Source organism: Antechinus flavipes, chromosome 2 (assembly GCF_016432865.1).
Source record: "Antechinus flavipes isolate AdamAnt ecotype Samford, QLD, Australia chromosome 2, AdamAnt_v2, whole genome shotgun sequence".
Classification (NCBI taxonomy): domain Eukaryota; kingdom Metazoa; phylum Chordata; class Mammalia; order Dasyuromorphia; family Dasyuridae; genus Antechinus; species Antechinus flavipes.
Window position 1 is genome coordinate 436,148,311 of NC_067399.1, and position 23,249 is coordinate 436,171,559.

Consider the following 23,249-nt stretch of genomic DNA (forward strand, 5'->3'; position numbering starts at 1 on the left):
TTGATCGATTGGTTGTTCATACATGAATGTACCTCCCTCATCATTCCTTACCTTTGAGAACTTTAGTTTTGGCTTTGATCATTTTCTGACTACAGTTTCTTCTCCCTGCCATCTCTCACATTTTTATTCCACCAATTATTATTGTTTTTTACTTTGCTGCATCTAGAGGACTGATTTCTTCTTGGCCATTTCTATTGTTCTGCTTTCCTTGTCTATGCGTTTTACTCTTTACTCGAGTTACTGAAAGTAACTGCTCTTCCTGTGTCCAGTTTTTCCTCCTTCAGTAATGTCAGCATGTTCCTGTCAAGTTACTTTTTGTCTAAAATGCCATGTTGTTCAAATCCCTGCCTTATTTGATGACTAATTCACTGAAAAAAACATTTACTGGGTACCTTACTCCCTGCAAGGCTTTGTGTTACTGGATAAGGAGGATACTCTGATAATAAAGATAGAGAGTTTACACTTTAAAAATTTATAATTAAAAAGGAGAGATAAGAAAAGAATACAAACAGATAATAAGAAAGGTCCCATTATGATAATCACATCAGAGAGAAACCTCTATGCCAGTCATTTTTTCTTAAAGCTTTAAAATTCAGGATCCTTTTAGGCACTTAAAAATTACCAAAGACTTCAAAGAGCTTTTGTCTATTTCAGTTAATAGTTATTGAAATTTGTCATATCAGAAATTTGGACTTTTCATTTTAAAAATTTTATTAATTCATTAAAATAATAAACCTATTCTATTGGATAAATAACATTTTAATGAAAATAACTATATTTTTCAAAACAAAAAAAATTAATAATATAAAAAGCATTGTTTACCTATTTTTGTAAATCTTGTTAATGTTGACTTAGGTTTAACAAGAATAAGTATAAAATAAGAGATACTTCTGTACTAGAAGTTAACCAGATTCTCCTATTTCCTACATTAAATCTGTTGCAATACATTGTTTAAGTTGAAATATACGAAGAAAATCCAGCCTCAAACAGATATGTTGTTGGAAAGGGGAGGAATATTTTAATAAGCAAAGAATATCTTAATATTATTCTAAAAGTACTTTTGACCTTGAGGATCTTCTGAAAGGGTCTCACGAACCCTTTGGAGTCCATGAACCAAACTTTGAGAACATGGAGATAGGGGAATAGGAAAATGATAAGAAGGAGGGAATAGAATGCATCAGATATCTTCAAGACTGTCAAATTATCTATCCACTTTGATTGAAACAGTTCAGTGAATGAGGGAAAGTAATGAAAAATAAGACCTGAAAGGTAGGTTGAGACCATACTATAGAGGACCCTTAGGCTAAGGGGTTTTGAACTTTCTAGGATATAAAATAATGAGCCATTGAAGGTTATGATACTCTGCAATATAGCAAATCTATAACCAATCTGTATTCATACAATGAATGAAGAAAAAGGAGAATCTGCTTGTCTTCTAGTACAGAAGTATCTCTGACTTTATACTCATTCCTGTTATATCAAGCCAACATAAAAAAGAATTGCAAAAATAGGCAAAACAATGTTACTTAGCTAAGTGTTTTTATTTGGGGAAATATGATCATTTTTCATAAAAATATGTTATGTAGGCAAAATAATGGGTTTATTGTTTTAATGAATTAATTAAATTTTCAAATAAGCATTTTAAATTTCAAATGTGGCACGATGGTAAAAATGAGTTAAAATCTGACTTCAGATATTTAATAGCCAATGTGACACTGGGCAAATTACTTAACTTCTGCTGCTTCAGTGATGAGGATAAAATGAGATATTATTTGTTAAAATATACTTTAAACCTTAAAGCAGTGTACAAATACTAGTTAGTACTATTAGTAATATTATTAGTAGTATTTTTATTCTCAGATGGTGAGCTCCATAAGGTCACCAAGATCACAGATGCTTTGATTTAGTCATTTTTGTACCACCCCCTGGTGACTAACAGGGTCCTGGATGTAATAAGAACTTAGGAAACATTTCTTGAGTGAATGAACAGATGAATTCATTTTAATGTCCAGGGCTTTTAGTAGGCCTTCATCTTTTTTTATATTTGTATGTATTTTAAAGTAGCCACTAGAGGGCAATCGTGTATATAAACTATTCCATTTAACATGAAATTGATTTTCTTTTTCAAGAGTATCAGGGTTAGGGTCAGCTTGGGGGAATTGCAAGATCAATGAGATAAAAGCCTAAAAGGTCTTAAAAGTCATCTAGTCTCAACATGTCATCGATGAGGAAACTGAGACCCACTTTCAGAATCTCTACATCACATAACACTGGTCTGAAAAGGTTCCCAGAGGATTGGGATCCTCAAACTTTTTAAATAGGGGGCCATTTCACTGTCCCTCAGACTGTTGGAGGGCCGGACTATAGTAAAAACAAAAACTTTATTTTGTGGCCTTTTAAATAAAGAAACTTCATAGCCCTGGGTAAGGGAGATAAACGTCCTCAGCTGCCGCATCTGGCCTGGAGGCCGTAGTTTGAGAACCCCTGAATCCAACCCTCTCAGTTGGGAAACCGAGGCCCAGAGTGAGGAGAGGATTGCTCCAAAGTCCCACATCCAGGTGTCAGGGAGGGTATGGAGAAAGGAACCTGGAGAAAGTTGGATCTGAGTTTGAATCCTATGGGCAGGAAGAGCCAGGTTGCCTATAGTTGTGCCTAAAGGTCTTTATGCATTGACATGAAGTGTCTTCTGTTCTGATTCTAGCTCCACTTCCTAGTCCTACCCCAAACAATCCACTTTTCTGTGGGTCAGAAACCCAGCTGGACTTTTAGCTAGCATAGCATTTATATTATGCTTTGAGATTTGCAAAGGAGTTTGCTACCTTATCACATTTGATTCTCACAACAACTCCACGAAGTAGGTGCTTTGATAATCCCCATTTCACAGATGAGAAAAATAAGACTAAGAGAGAGTAACCGACTTATCCATGGCTCCACAGCAAGCACATGTTTAATATGGAATTCAAACTTAGGGCTTCTGACTCTTAAGTCCAATGCCCTAAGCTCAGTACCCCCTTGCTGCCTACGAGATAGAGTATTAGAGCTGGAAAGGCCCTTGTAAATCACCTAATATATTACTCCTTTATTTTACAGCTTTGAAAATTGAGACAAATTTTCTCAAAGCGCATTTAAAACAAAGGGCATACAATAATGAATTGCAGACTAAAACCCAGGTGTCTTGATGCCTAGATAGTCTGAGGCTATTTTCATTGCAACCTGTCTGAAATACAGACACATAGTCATGGAGGTCAATGGCCCTAGGAAGTCATGCTTTTAAGGAACAAGTTGAAGTGATGGTTCCAAGGTCCTTTTCTTAGAATGGGATTTCTTAAGCTTTTTTATATCATGGAACCTTTGGCATAAACTTATGGTTCTCTACTCAGATCAATATGCATAAAACAAACTTCATGGGATTACAAAAGAAACCAAACAAAATAAAGCACAATGATAATAATAATAATTAGCATTTATATAGCCTATACTATGTGCCAGGCTCTTTGCAAATACTATTCCATTTGATCTTCACAATAGCCCCTGGAAGCAGGTGCTATCTTATTTCCATTCTACAAATGATGAAACTAAGGCAGTTAAGAGACACAGCTAGTTAGTATTTATAGCCAGATTTGAACTCAGATTTTCCTGAATCTGGACCCAGTGCTCTATCTACTAATTCACCAAGATAGTTATAGAAATATTAAAAAGACACATTTTATAGACACCAAGTTTAAAACCCCTTGTTTTTACAACTGCCTTGTACACAATACAGATACTACATCTATCAGTTTATCTGTCTGTCTCTGGGGCAGGGGAGGAGAAACAGGAAGGAAGGAATGCCCTCCTTACCTTTGTACTGTCCAAAGAATCTTTATGCACAAAAGCTTGGACAAATTCTTCAGGTCCAATGTGACTCAGTCTTTCCTGAAAAGAAAGGGAGAAAAAGAGAGGCCTCAGGACTTATACAGCCAAGGGAATTGATGCTGACGCCACTGTCTGACTCAGAAACCTGTGTGGAGGCCACATGTCCCCATCAGCATCCTTTCAACTTCCTGTGTCCAGTCTGATCAGTCTGGAAACAGGAGATAGGGAAAGCCTTTCATTTACCCTCCTGATCTTCCTGGATTGGCCCGAGTCTCATTTACCGTTGGCTGGGGGTGGAGGTAGGGTGGAAAAGAGCAGCTTCTGTTCCCACGCCAGCTGCCTGACCACACTTGCATCACCCTTCTGCCCAAACAGACACAGACAGGTTTCTGAGTTGACCAAGGCAGTCACCACTTTAGCAAACCTGTTACTTCATCATCACCATTAACAACAACCACAGACATTTATAGAATATTTCCATATTTAGGCCATTTCACATTGGAATGGAGGTTGAATGAACTAGGGGAGGAAAATAGCAGAGGTTGAGTTGACCTATACCAGAAATGCAACCACAAGGCTTCTAAGTGTGGCCAAACAAGATAAAAATATAATTGGGAACTATTTTAGCAAAATAAATTTAAAAACACAATGAAACATAAGTAATACTACATTTTAAAATTAAGTCACTGTAATCAACAGAGATCCTTATGTACAGATTTGTGACTGCTTTTCTATTTGAGTTTTGCTACCACTGGCTAGAGGGAACTTCTCTGGGATGAGCCAATTAGACCAGTTCAATCTCCATGACACATGTTATTTCATTTGAATCTCATAGAAACCTTGTATGGTAGGTACCCTTTGGGGTAACTGTGGGATTATTAACCAAATTAACAAAAACCATATGATCATCTCAATAGATGCAGAAAAAGCATTTGATAAAATCCAATATCCATTCCTATTAAAAACACTTGAGAGTATAGGAATAAATGGACTTTTCCTTAAAATAATCAGTAGCATCTATTTAAAACCAGCAGTAAGCATCATATATAATGGGGACAAACTGCAACCATTCCCAATATGATCAGGAGTGAAACAAGGTGAAACTATCACTGTTACTATTTAATATTGTATTAGAAATGCTAGCTTTGGCAATAAAAGTTGAGAAAGAGATTAAAGGAATAAAAATAGGCAATGAGGAAACCAAATTATCACTCTTTGCTGATGATATGATGGTATACCTAGAGAACCCCAGAGATTCTACTAAAAAGTTATTAGAAACTATGGTATTATTATTCCCATTTTACAGATTAAGATTAGACTCATTCAATTCAATCAATGAACATTTACTTGTTGTTGATGTTCAATCATGTCCAAATCTTTGTGATCCCATTTGGGGTTTTCTTGGAAAAGATACTATATTAGGTTTTGCCCTTTCCTTCTCCAGCTCATTTTACAGATGAGGAAATTGAGGCAAACAGGATTAAGTGACTTTGCTCAGGGTCACACTGCTGGTAGGTATTTGAGGCAAGATTTGAACTTAAGTTTTCCTGACTATAGGCCTGACACTCTATTCACTGTGCCATCTAACTGCCCTGAAATATTTGTTAAGCATCTAATATATGCCAGGCACCATGTTAAGTTCTGGAGGTTCAAACAGAGGCACAAGATGGTCATTGTCTTCAAGAAGCTTTAAATCTAATGGGGAAGACAACCTGCAAACAAAAAATACAGAGCAAGCTGTTTAAAAGATAAATAGGAAATAATTAAAATAGGGAAGGCACTGGATTTTCTGCAGAAAGTAGGATTTTAGTTGGGACTTAGAAGAAGCCAGAGAGGTCAAAGTGGAGGAAGGAGAGCATTCTAGGTATAAGAAACAGCCAACGAGAATGTCTAGAACCAAGAGACTGAACATAAGAGGCCATTGTGACTGGATCAAAGAGTGAATGTCAAGGAGGTACAAGGAGGCTGGCAAGGGAGGAGCAAACCAAGAAAGGCTTTGAATGCCAAACAGAGCATTCTGTATTTGCTTCTAGAGGTGAAAGAAAGCCTACTAAATAAAGCAGAGTAAGATTAAGGGGCTTGCCTATGGTCACCCAACTGATATCAGAGAATATGTTCAAATTCCAAGTCTGACTCCTATTCAGTACCATATGCTGCCTCTTCTTTGCCTATACAGATCTATACCTCATCATACACACCTAAAATTTACCTTATAGGTCTGCAGTAGATGCAGCATTTAAATTGGTCGGTGTTATGAAGGGCCTTTGAGACAATAATAACCCCTCAAGTTTTACTCTGCTGTCAAATAACATAAAGATCGCCAAATGTTCTGCAACAGCCAAATACTTGAGAAAGTGAATCAGTGTCACAGAGGCCCCCTGAGAAGGCTCTGCTCTGGGAAGGACACTTGTCACCATGCTGGTCAGCCCTGAATAAAAATGGCCTTTTACAAGCTCTCTTTCTCAAACTGCATTGGTTCATCTTTGGAGGGTGTGTACACATAGGGAAGTCTATATGTGAGTGAGTGTGTGTTTGAGAAAGAGAGATAGAGGGACAAAGAGAGAGAGACACAGAGAGAGAGAGAGGAGAGAAAGAGAGAGAGAAAGAGAGAGAGAGAGAGAGAGAGAGAAGAGGGAAAGGGAGAAAAAGGGAGAGAGAAAGAGAGAAGAGGGAAAGGGAGAAAAAGGGAGAGAGGGGGAAAATGAAGGGAGTAGTGAAGAGAGGAACACAGAGAGGGGAGAGAGACAGAAAGAGACATAGGATGTGTGTGTGTGTGTGTGTATGTGTGTGTGTGTGTGTGTGTGTGTGTGTGTGTGTGAGAGAGAGAGAGAGAGAGAGAGAGAGAGAGAGAGAGAGAGAGAAGGGGGGAAAGAGGAAGGGAGGGAAACAGAAGATAACTCCTTTGTACAGACAACTGGGCAGGCACATAAAATAGTGACTAGAAGGTCAGATTTGGAATTAGGGAAATCTGCATTCAAACCATGCCTCTGACACCAGTGTGACTGTGAGCAAATTACACTCTCCTTTCCCAACCCAACCTTAGTTTCCTCATCTATAAAATGAGGACAATAGTATCTTTAGTACTCATCTCACAAGGTTATTTTGAAGTTCAATGACATAGTGTATGTAAAACATGTCGTCAAGTTTAAATTCCTTTATACATGACAGTTCTCCCTCTCATTATTAATATATCTTGACTCCTAACCTTGTGGAAGGGGGGGGGGGACTGATACTGGATGGTGTAACTGAATGGTTTTCCTAGCATGTTTTTGGCAGGTTCCCAGATGTCTCTAGGAGGAGGAGCATCTCAGCTAGTGTGATTCTGGGCTTACAGAAGCCTCTGCTTGGGCTTGTGCACATGTGCAGAGCTCCAGACTCCACAGAGGCTGAGCTCTGGAACAGTTACTACCTATGGGGAAGGAGCCTCAGGAAGAAATACTTTCTTCTTCCCTATCATAGAAACAGCATTTACAGAAGAGCTGGGTAGGAGCTCAAAAAATGTTAGAATTTAAAACTTGAGACTGAACATAAGCAATAAGTCTGGTCAAGGTCATAGATTCTGCTGAATTCATGCTGTTGGTCTCCAAATGAATAGAGGAGTCTGCTATGAATGATGTCTCCTCTGGAAGAATGTGCTATCCATCCCATTCCCCTTTTCTATATGAAGGAAAAAGGTTACATTTGGAAGGAATCTTAAGGGTTCAAATGAGATAACATATATATTGCTCTTTTTAATTTTTTGTTTGAATATTCATTATATATTTCTCCCAATTCTCTTCCTCCCTCCCTACAGCATACACGTTGAAAAGGCACAAATGGAGATATGCAAAACATTTCCATAAAAGTCATGTTGTGGGGAAAAAACATAGATTTCTCCTCCCAAAAAAACCTTAAGAAAAATAAAGTTTAAAAAGTATGTTTCAACCTATATTTAGACACAATCATCTCTTTCTCTGAATATGGGGAGCATTTTTCATCATAAATCCTTCAGAGTAGTCTTGGATCATTATATTATGGAGAATAGCAAAATCATTCACAGTGGATCATCCTACAATACTGCTATTACTTTGTACATATGCATTTTTTTAATCTTAAAGAGCTTCTTAAATGCTAGCTATTATCATCTAGCTCTCATTTTATAGAGGAGTAAACTGAGTCTAGAGCAGGGAAGGGGTTTATTCAAGTTCACATACCTAAAAATGGCAGAATTGGGATCAGAAACCTTAATGCTTAGAGATTCAATGAACCTTTTTTGTGTCTCTGGTTAAAAATGGATCAAAGTTTAAATTTTCAGAATTGCTATATGAAAAAATGAAGTGGGACTTATAGTATCGCTTCCACCTCTCTGAAATGAAAATTAGGCTTTGAAAACAATTCTATTACCTGTTGGTAGGTTCAGATTTATTATTATTATTATTTTTAATGCTTAGCATTTAAATAGTATGTTGAGGTTTGCTAAATGCTTTTCATATTATTTCATTTGATCCTCACAGAAATCCTGAGGTAGATTCTATCTTTAGCCTGATTTTGTGGATAAGGTTACTTGCCCAGTGTCACATCTGAAGTCAGGTTTTCTGATTCTACTGCTCTATCAACTAGACCTCCTAGTGGTACCCCAAACTACATTTATTCACATTTATTTTCCTGATTCTGTTCCTGGAGGCCCAGCACCATGGATTATAGATTTTTGTATCCCCAGCACCTTATCATTCTGTCATTCCACAGAAACTGAAAAGAACAATGATTCAACATCCAAGTTCAGAAAGGGTAGCTATCTCCCCATCCAGAGAGAAAATAATTCCTGCAGCTTGTGGAAAACCCCTAATGAGACAGGCATTCCACTTACCAGTTCTACATGGGTCAGTTGCTGAGCTAGAGTGTAAGGATCACTGCAGACGCTCAGGATCTCTCGCTGAATTGAGGGGGGAGGCTTCGTCTTAAAAGAGACAAGCTTGTCTGAGACGGTAGGATTGATTTTGACTAGACCTTCCTGTCCATGGCTAAGAGTGGCAAGCTTCTGATTCAGTGCCTGCAGGAGCTGATTCATCCTTTTCCAGTAAGCCTGAAGGAAGGGAAAAGAAAAAAGAAAGAGAAAGAGGAAAAGAGAATATTAAGAGGATTGGGGAGAGGGGGAGAAAGGGAGGGGCAGGAAGAAGAAGGGGACAGGAAGAATGAAAAAGAGGAGGAAGAGAAGGAAGGGGCAGAGAGAGATAAAGAAACATATTTCAGCAATCATAGGATTACAGACTTTTAAAACTGGAAGGGACTTCTGGGATGATCAGACATTTGAGACAATTTTCTAGCCCTTGAACATTTCTAATTTAGCTGAGTCTATCTCAGCAAAATTCTGGCACAGTAGAGAACACATGATACTTATTGTCCAAAGACCTAAGTACCAAGCCCCGCCACACCACTTATATTAAAAGAGGAAACAGAAAAAATGCCTTTTGGAAATGGGTGAAAAGAATTGGTGAATTCAAAACATCCTTGAACAAAAATCTCTTAAGGAAGAAAGGAGATGATTTTCATCCTAGTGAAATTAAAAGCTCTAAGTGTTTTTATTTAAAAAGAAAGAAAAGAAATCCAGATATTAACAAGTCCAAAGTCCAGTAGTGCTCTCCTAAAAATCTAAACATTGTTATTTGTCTTTTAATGTCTAAGGCAGAGGTGTCAAGCCCATGGCTCCAAGTCACACATAGTCCCCAATACTCCTGAGTGAGAGGCGGGGGCAATTAGATTAAAATGCAATGGGAAAATATTTAACAAAATAAATAAAAATAATAGATAACCTAACATTATCCATCTATCTATTTATCTATCTAAGTTAATATGCAGCCATGGTCCTTTCTTTCTGTTTGAGTTTGACAACACATATTTAAAGTACCTGTTTTTCTTATCTCTGATTTCTCAATTTGTTTTTGTTTTTGTTTTTTTGGTGTGACACCATGGACAGCTGGGAGTTCATAGGCAAATCTTGAGTAGGAATCTGCATGTCCTGCATCCTCCTCTTCCTGTTAGTCCCATGTTGCCATGCAGTTAACCAGTCCCTGGAACTGGACAAATGCCTCCCCTATGCAGTTCTTTGGAGTTTCCATGAAGGCTTGCAATTCTCCCAGAAAAAAGGCAAAAAGGGGGTATTGAGGAGTCCAGAAACCCATAAGCCTTTTTTATTCACTGTTACTAATGTCACCAGGGAGTGGCAGAGTGCTGGAAACAGTTTATCTTCATCAGACAGCTGCCTGCCCCTAAGCTCCTAAAGCACTCCAGAGCAAGACCAGGATTCATTCATTCATTCATTCATTCATTTCTTAGATACTTCCTGGTCACCTGCTCTGTGCAGGACCCTGTGATGGGCTGTACTATAGAGAACATTGAAAGAAGAAACTCATAGACCAATGAGGAAATAATAGTCCCTTATTCAACCCAGCAAACACAAAAGAGCCAGTGTAAGGTGTTGGGGATGCAAAAATCTCTAAGACATGGTACTGTTAATTTATGATTCATTAATAACATTATATATATGCTATACTGCATCAGGAAGATGTTCAAATTTTACCTCAGAATTAGCTGTGTGACCTTGGCCAAATCATTTCACCCTGTTTGCCTGAAGCCACTGGAGGAGAAAATGACTATCCCCTGTAGTATCTTTGCCAAGAAAATTCCCTGGACAGCATTGGTATGCTATTGTCCAGAGGGTCAGAAAGAGTTGGACATGACTGAACAACCGAACAACAACAGATTTATTTTTGTAAATATTTCCCAGTAACATTTTAATTTGATTTGGGATGCATTGGGGAGTTTTGTGGGCTTCTGGTCTAGGCCATTGCCCTGAAAGACTATTCTGGGATTTATGAGGTTTGCTATCTTCACTGCTTTGTGTAGGAACTGATTTTCATAGCTGATAGCATTTGGCTTGAAGTCAGGAAACCTTGACAAAGGAAGGGTTACTTGAGCTGGACTGTGAAGGCCTGAAAGTGTAGGGCACAGCATAAACAAAATTATGGAGGTAGGGGAAGAGGAGAAAAGAATTTAGAATGTTTAGATAGAGCAAACCATAGGAAGAAACCAAATACAAGCCAAATAAAATAGTCCTTACTATCAAAGAGCTTACAATCTAATGTGGAAGAAAATACATAAAAGGAGAACAATCTGGTGACAAAGGAAGAGATAGCTAATGGGAAGACCCTCTTTAAATGGAAGTTCTGATAAGAACTATCAAATGACAGAGAGTAAAGGAGGATCCTGGAGGCAGAGGGTACTTCAATTTTGTGAGGTCTAAGGCTGAAGTGATATAGGATGGAGTGATATAGGGAGAGACTGTAGTACTAAATTGTAAGTGTCTTTGAATGTTCAGAACCTGAGGAGTTTGGTCTTTATTCACAAGGCAATGAGGAACCATTCAATGTTTTTGAGCAGGAAAGTGAAATTTCCCAGCCTGGTCAAGTCAGTACATGAAAAGTGACTAACATGTCCATATCCTATGATCCAGAAATGCCAGGACTGAGTTCATACTCCAATGAGATCTGATTAGAAGAAAGTCCCCAGTTATACCAAAGTATTTATAACAACAATTTGGGGGGGATAGCAAGAATTGGAAACAAAGTAGTTGCCCATTGATTGGGAATGACTAAACAAACTGGTTACATGAAAGATAACGGAATATGACTGTGCATGACAAATATGATGAATACAGAGAAGGCTGCAAAGAGCTACCTGAAATGATGCAGAATGAAGTAGGAAGTACCAAAACATACACACACACACTGATTATACCAATGTAAATGGAAAAAAACAAGCACACACACAAAAATCTAAGTGAATTAACTGAAAAGTACAAAAAACTTGCATGGCTTGAAAGAAGAGAGAAAAGACATTTAACACTCCAACCCTTTGCATAGGTGGGAGGTCCATGAATGCAAACTTTTTCTATGTATTACTTTGCTGATTACTATTGTTGGTTTTAAAAAGCACTTCTTTTTCTTTTCTTTCAAAAAATTATTTGTTATATGGGATGGCTCTCTGAAAGGGGAAAAGGAAGATACACTGGAGAAAATTATAGTGAAATGAAATCAAGAGAACAATAAATATCTTTTTTAAAATAATAACAATAAGGCAGAGATAGAAAACTACAAGCAAGGAGCTATGGGGGTCGCAGAGGAAGATTTCTTTGACCTGAGAGGGTCAGGAAGGAATTTAATATCCCAGACGGAGAATTTTAGTCAGCACTTTATAACAACCCATATTCATAAGATTGCAGAGACTTCACCAGAACAAGGTGTTTTGGGTTTTACCCATGATTGTTGAAATGGATGTAGGCTAAATGGATCCTCCCTCCCAGTCGTGACCAATGCCCTCAGGCCTTGCCTTGTCTCATAATCCTCTGCTAAATAATCCTTCTCTTAGGACCTATTTTGCCTACCAGTTCTCACAAGGGCATGGACCAGAGTTTTTGGGAAATAGGCCACTTCATCTCTGTCCTTTTTATCACTATGGTTGTACCACCATCACCCACCTCCTCTCCCCTTCCTAACCAAATCTACTCCATGAACAATAATTTCCTGGTGATGACTTTATACCAAAGATAATGTTGTGTATTGGTTAGTTTGACAGAACTATTTATCTCCTTTTTTAAAAATTGATTAGGAACGGCCATCTGAAAGGCTGAGTAGGGAGGGAAACAGTGAAAAATGTGGGCAATGTAAAACAAAAAATATCAATAACATTTTTTGATAATTTTTTGAGCATAGTTCCAAATTACTCTCCAGAATGATTGGATCCGTTAACAACTCCACCAACGATGCATCAGTTTTCCCACATCACCTCCTACATTCGTCCTTCTCTTTTCCTGTCATCTTAGCCAACCTGAGAGGTGTGTAGAGGTACTTCAGAATTGTCTTAATTTGTACTTCTCTGATCAATAATGACTTGGAGCATCTTTTCATATGAGTAGAAATAGTTTCAATTTCATCATCTGAAAATTGTCTGTTCATATCCTTTGACCATTTATCAACTGGAGAATGGCTTGATTTCTTATAAATTAGACTCAATTCTCTATATATTTTGGAAACGAGGTCTTTATCAGAACCTTTAACTGTAAAATGTTTTCCCAGTTTATATCAATAACATTTTTTTAAAAAGAGGTCAGCCAACGGGCTGGGGAAAGGCCAATGATGCTCCTCCTCACCTGTGATAAGGGTACGAGAGCTGCTTTGAGTCCTGACTTCATCCTGCTCTATGGGGCTTGCTCCCTCCACCACTTTTTAGAGGGATGATGTTTTTCACAGATGAACACACTGCTGAGAGGGAACTGCTTAAATTGGCACTGTTTTAATTACAGTAAACGCAAATGACTGTAAATCTCTCTCTCTCTCTCTCTCTCTCTCTCTCTCTCTCTCTCTCTCTCTCACACACACACACACACACACACACACACACACACACACACACACAGACAAAACTATAGCAGCTTAACAACACCCACTATGTCGCTTTAATTATCTTTCCGGCTCTCTAAAGAAGAGAATGGAGCCCTGCCTATAATTACTCGGAATTCCGTAAGAGGCAGCTGTGGCTTGTGGAGAATTCCAAAGCAGCAGCCCTTGGAGCAGGGAGGAGGCAGGGAGGAAGAGAGATCGGCTCGCTCTTCCTGCACTGTCACATTTCTCAGGCTGTTCTCTCTCTTCTCCCTCAAGGTCTGGGGGAGAAATAGTGTGTCTGAGTGTTGCGGGTCTCCTGCTGATCCTGCCTTCTGTCAAAGGTTCCCAGCTCCCAGCTAAGCCACAGTGGTCGCTGGGATGTCCTTCATCTTGAAGCTTGAATCCCACAGGCACGGGCGGCTAGGCCGGCGGGGTTTCAGAAGCACTGAAGACTGGCAGCCACTCTGAAAATAGCATCTCACAGCAAATGTGCTGATGGCCTCGTGGGACTGGCTAGGACAGGCTCAAGCTGCACCTGAGCTCACTGCAGTACTGAGCCGAGACTTAGGCTGAGAATCTTAGAGCTGGTAACTTAGAGAGTTCCTTTTTACATAGGAAGAAACTAAGACCAAATCAATGAGCATTTATTTAGCACCTACTATATGGATAAAGTACCAGGCCTAGAATCAAAAAGATCTGAGTTCATATGTGACCTCAGGCACTTAATAGTGGTGTGATCCTGGACAAATCACTTAACTCTTATTTGCCTCATCTGTAAAATGGGGACATAGTGGAGAAGGAAATAGCAAGTCACTCCAATATCTTTACCAAGAAAATACAATGGACAAGTTAATGGGATCACAAAAAGTCGTACATGACTGAATGAGTTAAAACAAATGTGCTGGGCAAATTCCCAGAGAGAAGAATTCATACGGTGCATTTCTTAGAACGTGGGTTTTTCTGACTCCTAGTCTAGGCTCTATAAGTTACCTTATTTATATTGCTTGCAAGTATAGGGCTGGGGATCACTGAGAGTAGATATAGAAGCTAAATCTCTTTCCTTCCACACAGCTGCTAAAATGATTTTCCTAAAGCATGGGTCTGATCATGTCACTGCCCGGCTTAGTAAACTCCATTCCTTCTACTATGCAAAAAGATAACTCTTTTTGCTTGGCTTTTGGAGCCTTTCACATTTTCTAGTCTGCTTAAATATGTGTCTGGAGAAGGGTTTATGAGGACACTTAAGACTTCTTTCATAGGGACACAAGACCATATTTCTCCAAAAAGATGACCATTGAAGATATGGAAGAAGCTACATAGAAGGACTGGAAGCACCATTTGAAGAGAGTGTGGTACCCCCTCATTATTGACATCATACATCAAAACACAGAGCATTCTTGGGCTGCCTAGCATGTCAACCAAGACCAGGTCTATGGTTCCCTCAACCTCTCCTACCCTCTTCCCAGCAGGCTTAATTTCACCATCACTTGAATTCCAGGAGACCAGGAGCTCTGGGCTGATAATGTTGTGTATAAATGCAAAGTTCATCACTTGCAAATCTCCCAAAAGGCTCTTCCATAGACAGATTCTGCCACAAACAGTCCATGTCATATCTGGCCCACTAATAGTGGACATAAAATGTCTTTTAAACCCAGTTGTTTCAATTTTGTAAAGACAAACAATTTTGAAAGATTTAAGGACTCTGATAAATATAATGATCAATCAGAATTCCAGAAAACTCAAGCTTCTCACCTCCTGATAGAGAGGGGATAGTCTCAGAGTACGGACTGAAGCATTTATTTTTTGGAAGTGACTAATGTGGAAATTTGTTTTGCTTGATTATACAAAATTTGTAATGGATTTTTTTTCTTGCTCTATTAAGGGAGTGGGGTTGAAAAGAGGAGAAAAGTAAAAGGCAGAGAATTAAAGAATAAAATAAAATTGAGTTTAAAAATTAAGCCTAGTTATTTGCCTTATGAAACCTGATGCCCACACTAGGAGAAAGGTCAGTATACCACATATTTTCATTTTTCTCTTTGTGCTTATCTATTTTCCTGGTAAGGTTTGATAAGCAGTATTTCTTCTGTGCTACAGCAGCTCAGCACAGTCAATGTTTCTATCTCAAAATGTTACATGGTCACAGGGGACTCTTTGAAGGCCATACATGAGGCATAACATCTGCTGGTAGGACCAATCTTGTAAGATACATGCCTTGGCTTTGAACCTGGTGGGCAGCAAGTAGGTCTGAAGCAAACATGCAGACTTGTCTCTGTCCCAGGTCAAGGTCCTGTCCCTGCAGTAGGACATGATAGAGCTTTTCAGGCGGCTTGCTTCCTCTCTTGTGCTGGACCCCTCACCCGCCAGGGCCACCCACTCACCCTGACATTTTTTCTAGTTTTGTTGCCTCCCCTACCACATTACTACCAGTTGAAGCCCCCAACTTCTCACTAGTTTTTCAACTGTATATTTCTGATCCTTTAGGTAAAGAAAGAGTCACCTTTTCATAGTGTCACCTTCAATGTGACAGATGGATGAACCAGAGCACTACCATTTCAAATGCTATAATTTGTCATCAAGATGGCAGGTTGCCCTATGGTCTCTGGCAGCATTCATTACAACAGTGTAGCTCACTTAGCCATTTAGAACATGCCCTTTCACATGAACTTTATATTCTCTTCTCAGTTTTTTTCCTTTAATCATCCTGAATATATCACTGTTCCCATGGCCAGTGACTACCTGGATGAATGACTAGCAATGCTTTGTAGGGGAGACCATAGCAGCGTGTATATAAGATTGATCATCATCCCATCCCTAGAATGCTTTTTGGCATAGGAGGCTAGGTCTGGCTATTCTTCTATACATAACCCATCAACTAATTTACTTTCTCTGAACCTGGCAGAGAGATAAACCGTTACCCTGACTCTCAGGTGGTAGACTCTGGGACACATCTACCAACTATAATTACTCTCTACCCTGAGTTCTATCAGACAAGACTTATTTGGATTCCAGGTCACATCCATCTAATCCATGCGTCATAGTAAATTTGATTAAAAGCAATATTTAATCCAGGAAATCCTAGACTCACCCAAGGGATGGGGTTTTCTCTAAGTATCTGGTAGATTGGTCATGGCAACTAGGTGGAACAGAGATCAAAAACTGGACATGGAGCCATGAAGAGCCTGAGTCCAAATCTAACTGCAGACACTTACCAGCAATGTGACTCTGGGCAAGGCCCACTCTCTGTGCCTCAGTTCCCTCATCTAGAAAATGTGGATAATGATAACATTCAAGGGTGGTTGTGACGACAAAATGAGATAATATTTGTAAAGCTTTTTGTAAACTTTAAAGTTTACATTAATGCTATTGTTGTTACTAATTTCTCAGGCCCTTGTGACTGATCTTCATCATAGTCATGAGCTAACCCTGTCATCCCAGTGGTCAGTCCTTTCAGGCATCCTCCTTTAAAGTGGCTTTTAGGTTCCTCAATGTTATGGTCATCATCTTTTAAATGTGTTTCATGGACTTCCCAAAATATGGTGTCTAAGATTGTCTTTTATTTTTAGTTTTCATTTATCTGTTTTGTTTTTCCATCCTCCTAATTTCTAAACAAATCCTTCTGGACTCTCTTATCCAGACAGCCATTTCTTATAACAAAGAATAAAAATGAGAGGGGAAAAAAGTTTAGCAAAAACCAATTAACACATCAGCCAAGTCTGAATGTATGCAATGTTCCACCACACACACAAACACACACACACACACACACACACACACACACACACAACCTCTGCAAAAATGGGGAGGAGATGCATTTTCTCTTTTTTTCTTCAGAGCCAAGTTTGATCAATACAGCAGACTCTCATTTAAAGAGTCTTCTCCTTTTACTTTTCTCATATCACTCCTCTTCCTTCCACCACTTTCTCATCCTTCATCCCCGTTTCACATGATGAAAGCTTTACTCTTTACCAAAGACAATTTTTCTACTCATTAAAGTGATCCCATTCTATCCCATTTCCACCAACAGACTGTCCTATCTATCAACCCCTCTCTAAAATCTTCCTTCATTCTCTTTCAGTACCTACACCCTAGTACAATATTCTTAGTACCTACAAAAATATCCATGTCTTCCCCATGCTTAAAAACCTTTCACTTGAACCTTCCATCCATGTTAATTCTTGTCCTATATCTCCTCTGCTCTTTGTGGCTAAATTTCTTGAGAAGCCCATCTACAATAAGAATCTGCACTTTTTTCCCCCCAGGGATAATATTTATTGTATCAAGCTTTTAATTATAAGCCTGTCTACAATAGGTAAACAAATACAATCCACATAAAAGCAAATGCTGCTATAGGCCATGCTTAGCTAATTTTTATTCTTTTTCTTTTCTCTCTCTCTTTTTTTTTTTTTTGTGTGTGGCAATAGGAGTTAAGGGACTTGTCCAGGGTTACACAGTTCATAATTATCAAGTGTCTGAGACTGAATTTGAACTCACACCCCATTGACTCCAAGGCCAATGCACTATCCACCGTTCTATCTTAGCTGTCCATGGTACCTCCACTTTGACTTCTCTTACTCTCTCTTCTCAGCCCCTTACAATTCAGATTCCAACCTCATCATCGCACCCAAAAGAATGCGTGCTCTCTCCAAAGTGGCCAATGATCTCTTAGTTGCCAAAAATAATTGCCTTTCCTCCATCTTTGACACTATTGGTCCACTCTCTTCTCCTTAATACTCTTTCCTCTCAAGGTCTTTATGATACTACTTTCTCCTAATTCTCCTCCTACCTACCTGACAGTTCCTTCTCTTTCTCCTTTGCTGGATCCTCTTCCAGATCATACTTTCTAACCATAGATATCTTTGGGGCTCTGTCTTAGGACTTCTTCTCTTCTTTCTCTACACTGCTTGGTGATCTCATCAGCTTCCATGGATTTAATGACCATTTCTATGCTGTTGACTCATATCTACCTAGCCTGTTCCATCTTTCTGCTGACTTCCAATATCATATCTAACTGCCTTTCAAATAACTTGAACTGGTTGTCCAGTAGACACCTTAAACTCCAGTAGACAAATAAAACCCTCCCTCCTTCCCAACTTTATTTTTATTACTTTAGAGTTTATCACCTTAGATTCACAACTCGGATGTCATCCTCATCTCCTCACTATCATCCTCCATATCCAATCTTTTTCCAAGGCTTATTTTCTTCACCTTTTAACATCTCTCAAATATTTACTATTCTCTCCTCTGATACTGTTAACATTCATTATTGCAATAAGTTATTGATAAGTCTGCTTGTCTTAAGTCTTTCCCCATTCCAATCTATCTCCAGCCACCAAAGTGATTTTCTTAAAACTCAGGTTCAATCATGTCACTCTTCCACTCAGTAAACTCCTGTGCCTCCCTCCTTCCGCCATATTACCTCCAAGATCAAATACAAAATTTCCATTAGTCAATCAAAGATCTTTATACCCCTGTTTAACTTTCCAATTTCTTATACCTTACTCCTGGATATGTACTCTTTGACCCAGGAACACTGGTCTATTTGCACAAACAAGATACTCCATTTCTCAGTTCCAGGCATTTCTCTGACTATTTCCTAAGTCTGGATTACCTCTTCTCCTCATCTCTGCCTCCTGCCTTCTCAGATTTCCTTCAAGTCCCAATTAAAATTATTAAAATCTACAGGAAGATTTTCCTAATCCCTTTTAATTCTAGTGCCTTTCCTTTCCAATTTACTTCCTATTTATCTTATACGTAGCTTGTTTGTACATATTTGTTTGTTCCCTTATTAGATTGTGGGCTCCCTGAGGACAGGGATTCTTTTGATTCTTTTTGCATTCTAGCACTTAACACAGGGTTTGGCACACAGCACATAATGAATATGCATTGACTATTGCCCTGAATGGATTCTTACTATCATTCATAACCAAACACTTTGCTTGATAAACAAACACAAATATCTATCACATCCAGGGCTTTTTGCCATCTTTTCACGTTTTCTTGGACTAGCATTCTTTCTAGGATATCCTAGATTATGTACTTCTATTCTCAGTGACTAAAAAGGAAAAAAGGCTCAAATACATAGTGGACACATGGAGATTCAGTTAAGGGACTTGCCCAGAATCACATAGCTAGTTAGTGTCTAAGATAGGATTTGAATCCAGATAGTCCTGATTTCACATGTAGTGTCTTATTCTTTCACATTATGTTTTCTGGTTCTCCAAGACAATGCTCCTATCTGGAGAAGGCAGAGGAGAGTTATGAGTAAGGGGTGATGCTTCTCAAATTTGACCTCAGACACTACCTGTGTGACCCTTAAAGTCACTTAATCCCAATTGCCTCAACAACAACAAAAAAAGTATTCCCTTAGAAAAGGATCCACATATACAAGAATGTTTGTAGCAGCTCTTTTTGTAGTAGTAAGAAACCTGGAAATAGTTGAATAAGTTATATTATATAAAGGTAATGGAATATTATTTTTCTATAAGAAATGAAGAGGCTGATAAAAAAAAAAAGCCTGGAAAGACTTACATGAACTGATGCTGAGTGAAGTGGGCAGAACCAAGAGAACACTATACATAGCAACAAGATTACATGATGATCAACTGTGATGAACTTGGACTCTTTTTAGCAATGAGATGATTCAAGACAATTTCAATAGACTTGGGATGGAAACGTTATCCACATCTAAAAGAGAGAACTATGGAGACTGAATGTGGATCAAAGAATAGTCTTTTTCATCTTTATTGTGTTTTGATTTTTCTTTCTTATGCTTTCTTTCCCTTTTGGTCTGATTTTTCTTGCACAACATGACAAATATGAAAATATGTTTTTTAAAATTGCATATTATTTAACCTATGTCAGATGCTTGCTGTCTTAGGGAGAGGGTGGTAAGGAAGGGAGAGAAAAATTTGGAACACACAGTCTTACAAAAATGAAAGCTGAAAAATATATTTATATGTATTTGGAAAAATAAGATACTATTGAGAAAAAATATTCCCTTATATTAAGCTTAAGTCATTCTTTTTCTTTGGGACTTTAATTTGCTGCTTTTTATTCATTTCTCTTGGATCAACAGCCTCTTCTTCCCCAAGACAGACTTTTACTTTTTTTTTTTTTTTTGCTGAGGCAATTGGGGTTAAGTGACTTGCCCAGGGTCACACAGCTAGTAAATCTGAGATTAGATTTGAACTCAGGTCTTCCTGATTCCAGGGCCAGTGCTTTATTCCGATGATAGACTTTTAAATACTTGAATCCAGTAACTATGTTCCCTCTGAGTTTTTTTCTTCTCCTTGTTAAATTGCTTTCCACAATTCGCATAATATCATGGGATCATAGGCTTAGGGGAAACTGAGGCACACAAAGGTTAAGCTGCTAGTTCAGCCCAAGCTTCTTACTTCGAGTCCAATGACCTTTATACTATGTTATGCCGCCTTTCCCACCATTCTGGCAGTCCTCCTTTATCCATAATCTGCACTGTCTATATTTTTGCTAATACCTGGCACATACTACTACACCTAATATTCTATGTTCTGTCCAGGACAGATAGCAGCCAGTCTGTCAACACCCCGTCCTTTTTCAGATACCATAAATTATCAATGTAGTCTAAAGTTTTTTTGCTGCCACATCACAAGGTTAATTCCCATCAAACTTGTGGTCCACTAAAATCCTAGATTCTTTTCATACATACTTTTGTTTTCTCGTACTTCCCTCCTGAACCCTATTCTAATCAACCTTTTTATCAATGATTTGGCTGAAACTATAAATAGCGTACTTAGCAAATTTGCAGATGACACAACTTTTTTTTTTACTAAAACTTTTTATTTTCAAAACATATGCATAAATAATTTTCAACATTCTCCCTTGCAAAACCTTGTGTTTCAATTTTTTTTCTCCCTCTTTTCTGTCCACTCCCTTCCCTAGATGTCAAGTAATCCAATACATATAAACATGTACAATTCTTCTATACATATTTCCAAAGTAATCATGTTACACAAGAAAAATCAGATCCAAAAGGGAAAAAATGAGAAAAAAACCAAAATGCAAGCAAACAACAACAAAAAGGTGAAAATAGTATATTGTGGCTAAAGCTCAGTTCCCACAATTCTCTCTCTGAGTGCAGAGAGCTCTCTACATCACAAGACCATTGGAACTGGCCTGAATCACCTCAATGTAGAAAAGAGCCACATCCGTCAGGATTGAGCATTGTATAATATTGCTATTGCCATGTACAATGATCTCCTAGTTCTGCTCATTTCACTCAGCATCAGTTCATTTAAATCTCTACAGCCCGCCCTGAAATCACCCTGCTGGTATTTTCTTACTGAACAATAATATTCCATAACATTCATATACCATAACTTATTCAGCCATTCCCCAACTGATGGGCATTCACTCAATTTCCAGGTTCTTGCCACTACAAAAAGGGCTGCCACAAACATTTTTGCACACATAGGGATGACATAACTTTTGGAAGGACAACTAACACATCGAACAATAGATGATGGATCCAAAGAGATCTTGACAAGCTAGAATGATGAACTGAATCTAATAACACAAAATTTAATAAGGATACACGCAGGTCTTCCACTTGGGAACAATAATTTCTTGCATATCCTTCCAAGAAATGCTTTCTAGGATCCTACTGGCAGCATCATTTATCTGTATGTGATTCAGTAGAAATGGGTGATGTTTATCAAGTTTCCTGAATCCTGAGAGTCTGTCATTTCTTGACATTTTTGAATATTCAGCCTGGGAGGAAAACATTCTCCTCTCCTCTCCTCTCCTCTCCTCTCCTCTCCTCTCCTCTCCTCTCCTCTCCTCTCCTCTCCTCTCCTCTCCTTTCCTCTCCTGGGTGATATGAACAAGATACTCCATTTCTTTGCTCCAGGCATTTCTTTTACTGTCCTGATGTCTGGAATACTTCCTCCTCACTTCTGCTGGACTTTCCTTTAAGGTCCAGCAAAAATCTTATATTGTACAGGAAGCTTTTCCTAACCTCTCTTAATTCTGGTGTCTTTTCTCTTTTCTTTACTTCCTATGTCTTGTATTTGGCTTGCTTATCCATTTTTGTTTGCTTGTGGTGTTAGATTTTGAGCGCCTCAAAAATATGCACTATCTTTGGTCTTTTTTGGGGTATCCTTTGTGCTTAGCACACAGCAGATTCTTAGTAGGTATTTATTGACTGATTGACTGATACCATATAGTTAGACGATGATCCCAGAAGTCCTCAAAGCAGGGAAACACCAGCTACCACTCCTGCCTGTTTCCTCTGATCAATGTTGAAGAATCTCTCTATTGTTGGTACCTGTGGACCTATGGCCATCATTCATGTTGGGAGGACTATTACTGGATGGGGAGGATTGTTGTTGTTGTTCAGTCATTTATCAGTTGTGTCTGCCTCTTTGTGATTCCATTTGAAGTTTTCTTTGCAGTGATACTGCAATAGTTTGCTATTTCCTTTTCCAGCTTATTTTACAGAGGAGAAAACTGAGGCAAATATGATTAAGTGACTTGTCCAGGGTCACATAGCTAGTTTCTGGATGGGGAGTAAGAAGTATGTACAGAAGACGAGTAAGAAGATGGTACAGAATTTCTATAAGAAAGGAACGGCTCTTTCTCACCAAATTATTATTTAGGAAATGGAGAAATGGAAGGTGTATTTGGCTCTTTCTTAAGATGCTGTTTCCACCTTCCCTTCTCTATGGGAAAAAGCATTACTATATTTATAATAGTACTCCAAACATATTCCTCCTTTTCTTTCTTGTGCCACTTTCTCTCATCATCCAAAATTCTGTCTTTTCAGGTTTCTTTCTCCTTTGAAATGCCTCCTCCCATTCCAATAAGGAATATTTTATTTGCTTCAATAACCTGGAGAGAAAGAGGCATTTTTTTTCTTTTGGAAATGTATTAATAATTTTTTGTTTTGTAATTCTTTTTTTAATGCTATCTTCATCCCTTTCTGGGTTGCACCATTGACTA

The 23,249-nt window shown here is 38.5% G+C and overlaps 1 protein-coding gene and 1 long non-coding RNA gene across 4 annotated transcripts in view; one reads left to right on the forward strand and one right to left on the reverse strand.

The window, feature by feature from the left end:
- The window catches only part of LOC127550303 (uncharacterized), a 95,034-nt gene that overhangs the window by 68,714 nt on the left and 3,071 nt on the right, over window positions 1-23,249 (forward strand). The window lies entirely within an intron of this gene.
- Window positions 1-23,249, reverse strand: part of RASGEF1C (RasGEF domain family member 1C) — a 186,941-nt gene that overhangs the window by 27,976 nt on the left and 135,716 nt on the right. For all 3 annotated transcript variants that reach the window (XM_051979083.1, XM_051979081.1, XM_051979080.1), the window contains 2 exons: window positions 8,702-8,917; window positions 3,841-3,915 (listed from right to left, as the gene is read on the reverse strand). In XM_051979083.1, the coding sequence (XP_051835043.1) occupies window positions 3,841-3,915; window positions 8,702-8,917 (291 nt within the window). The remainder of the gene's footprint in view (window positions 1-3,840; window positions 3,916-8,701; window positions 8,918-23,249) is intronic.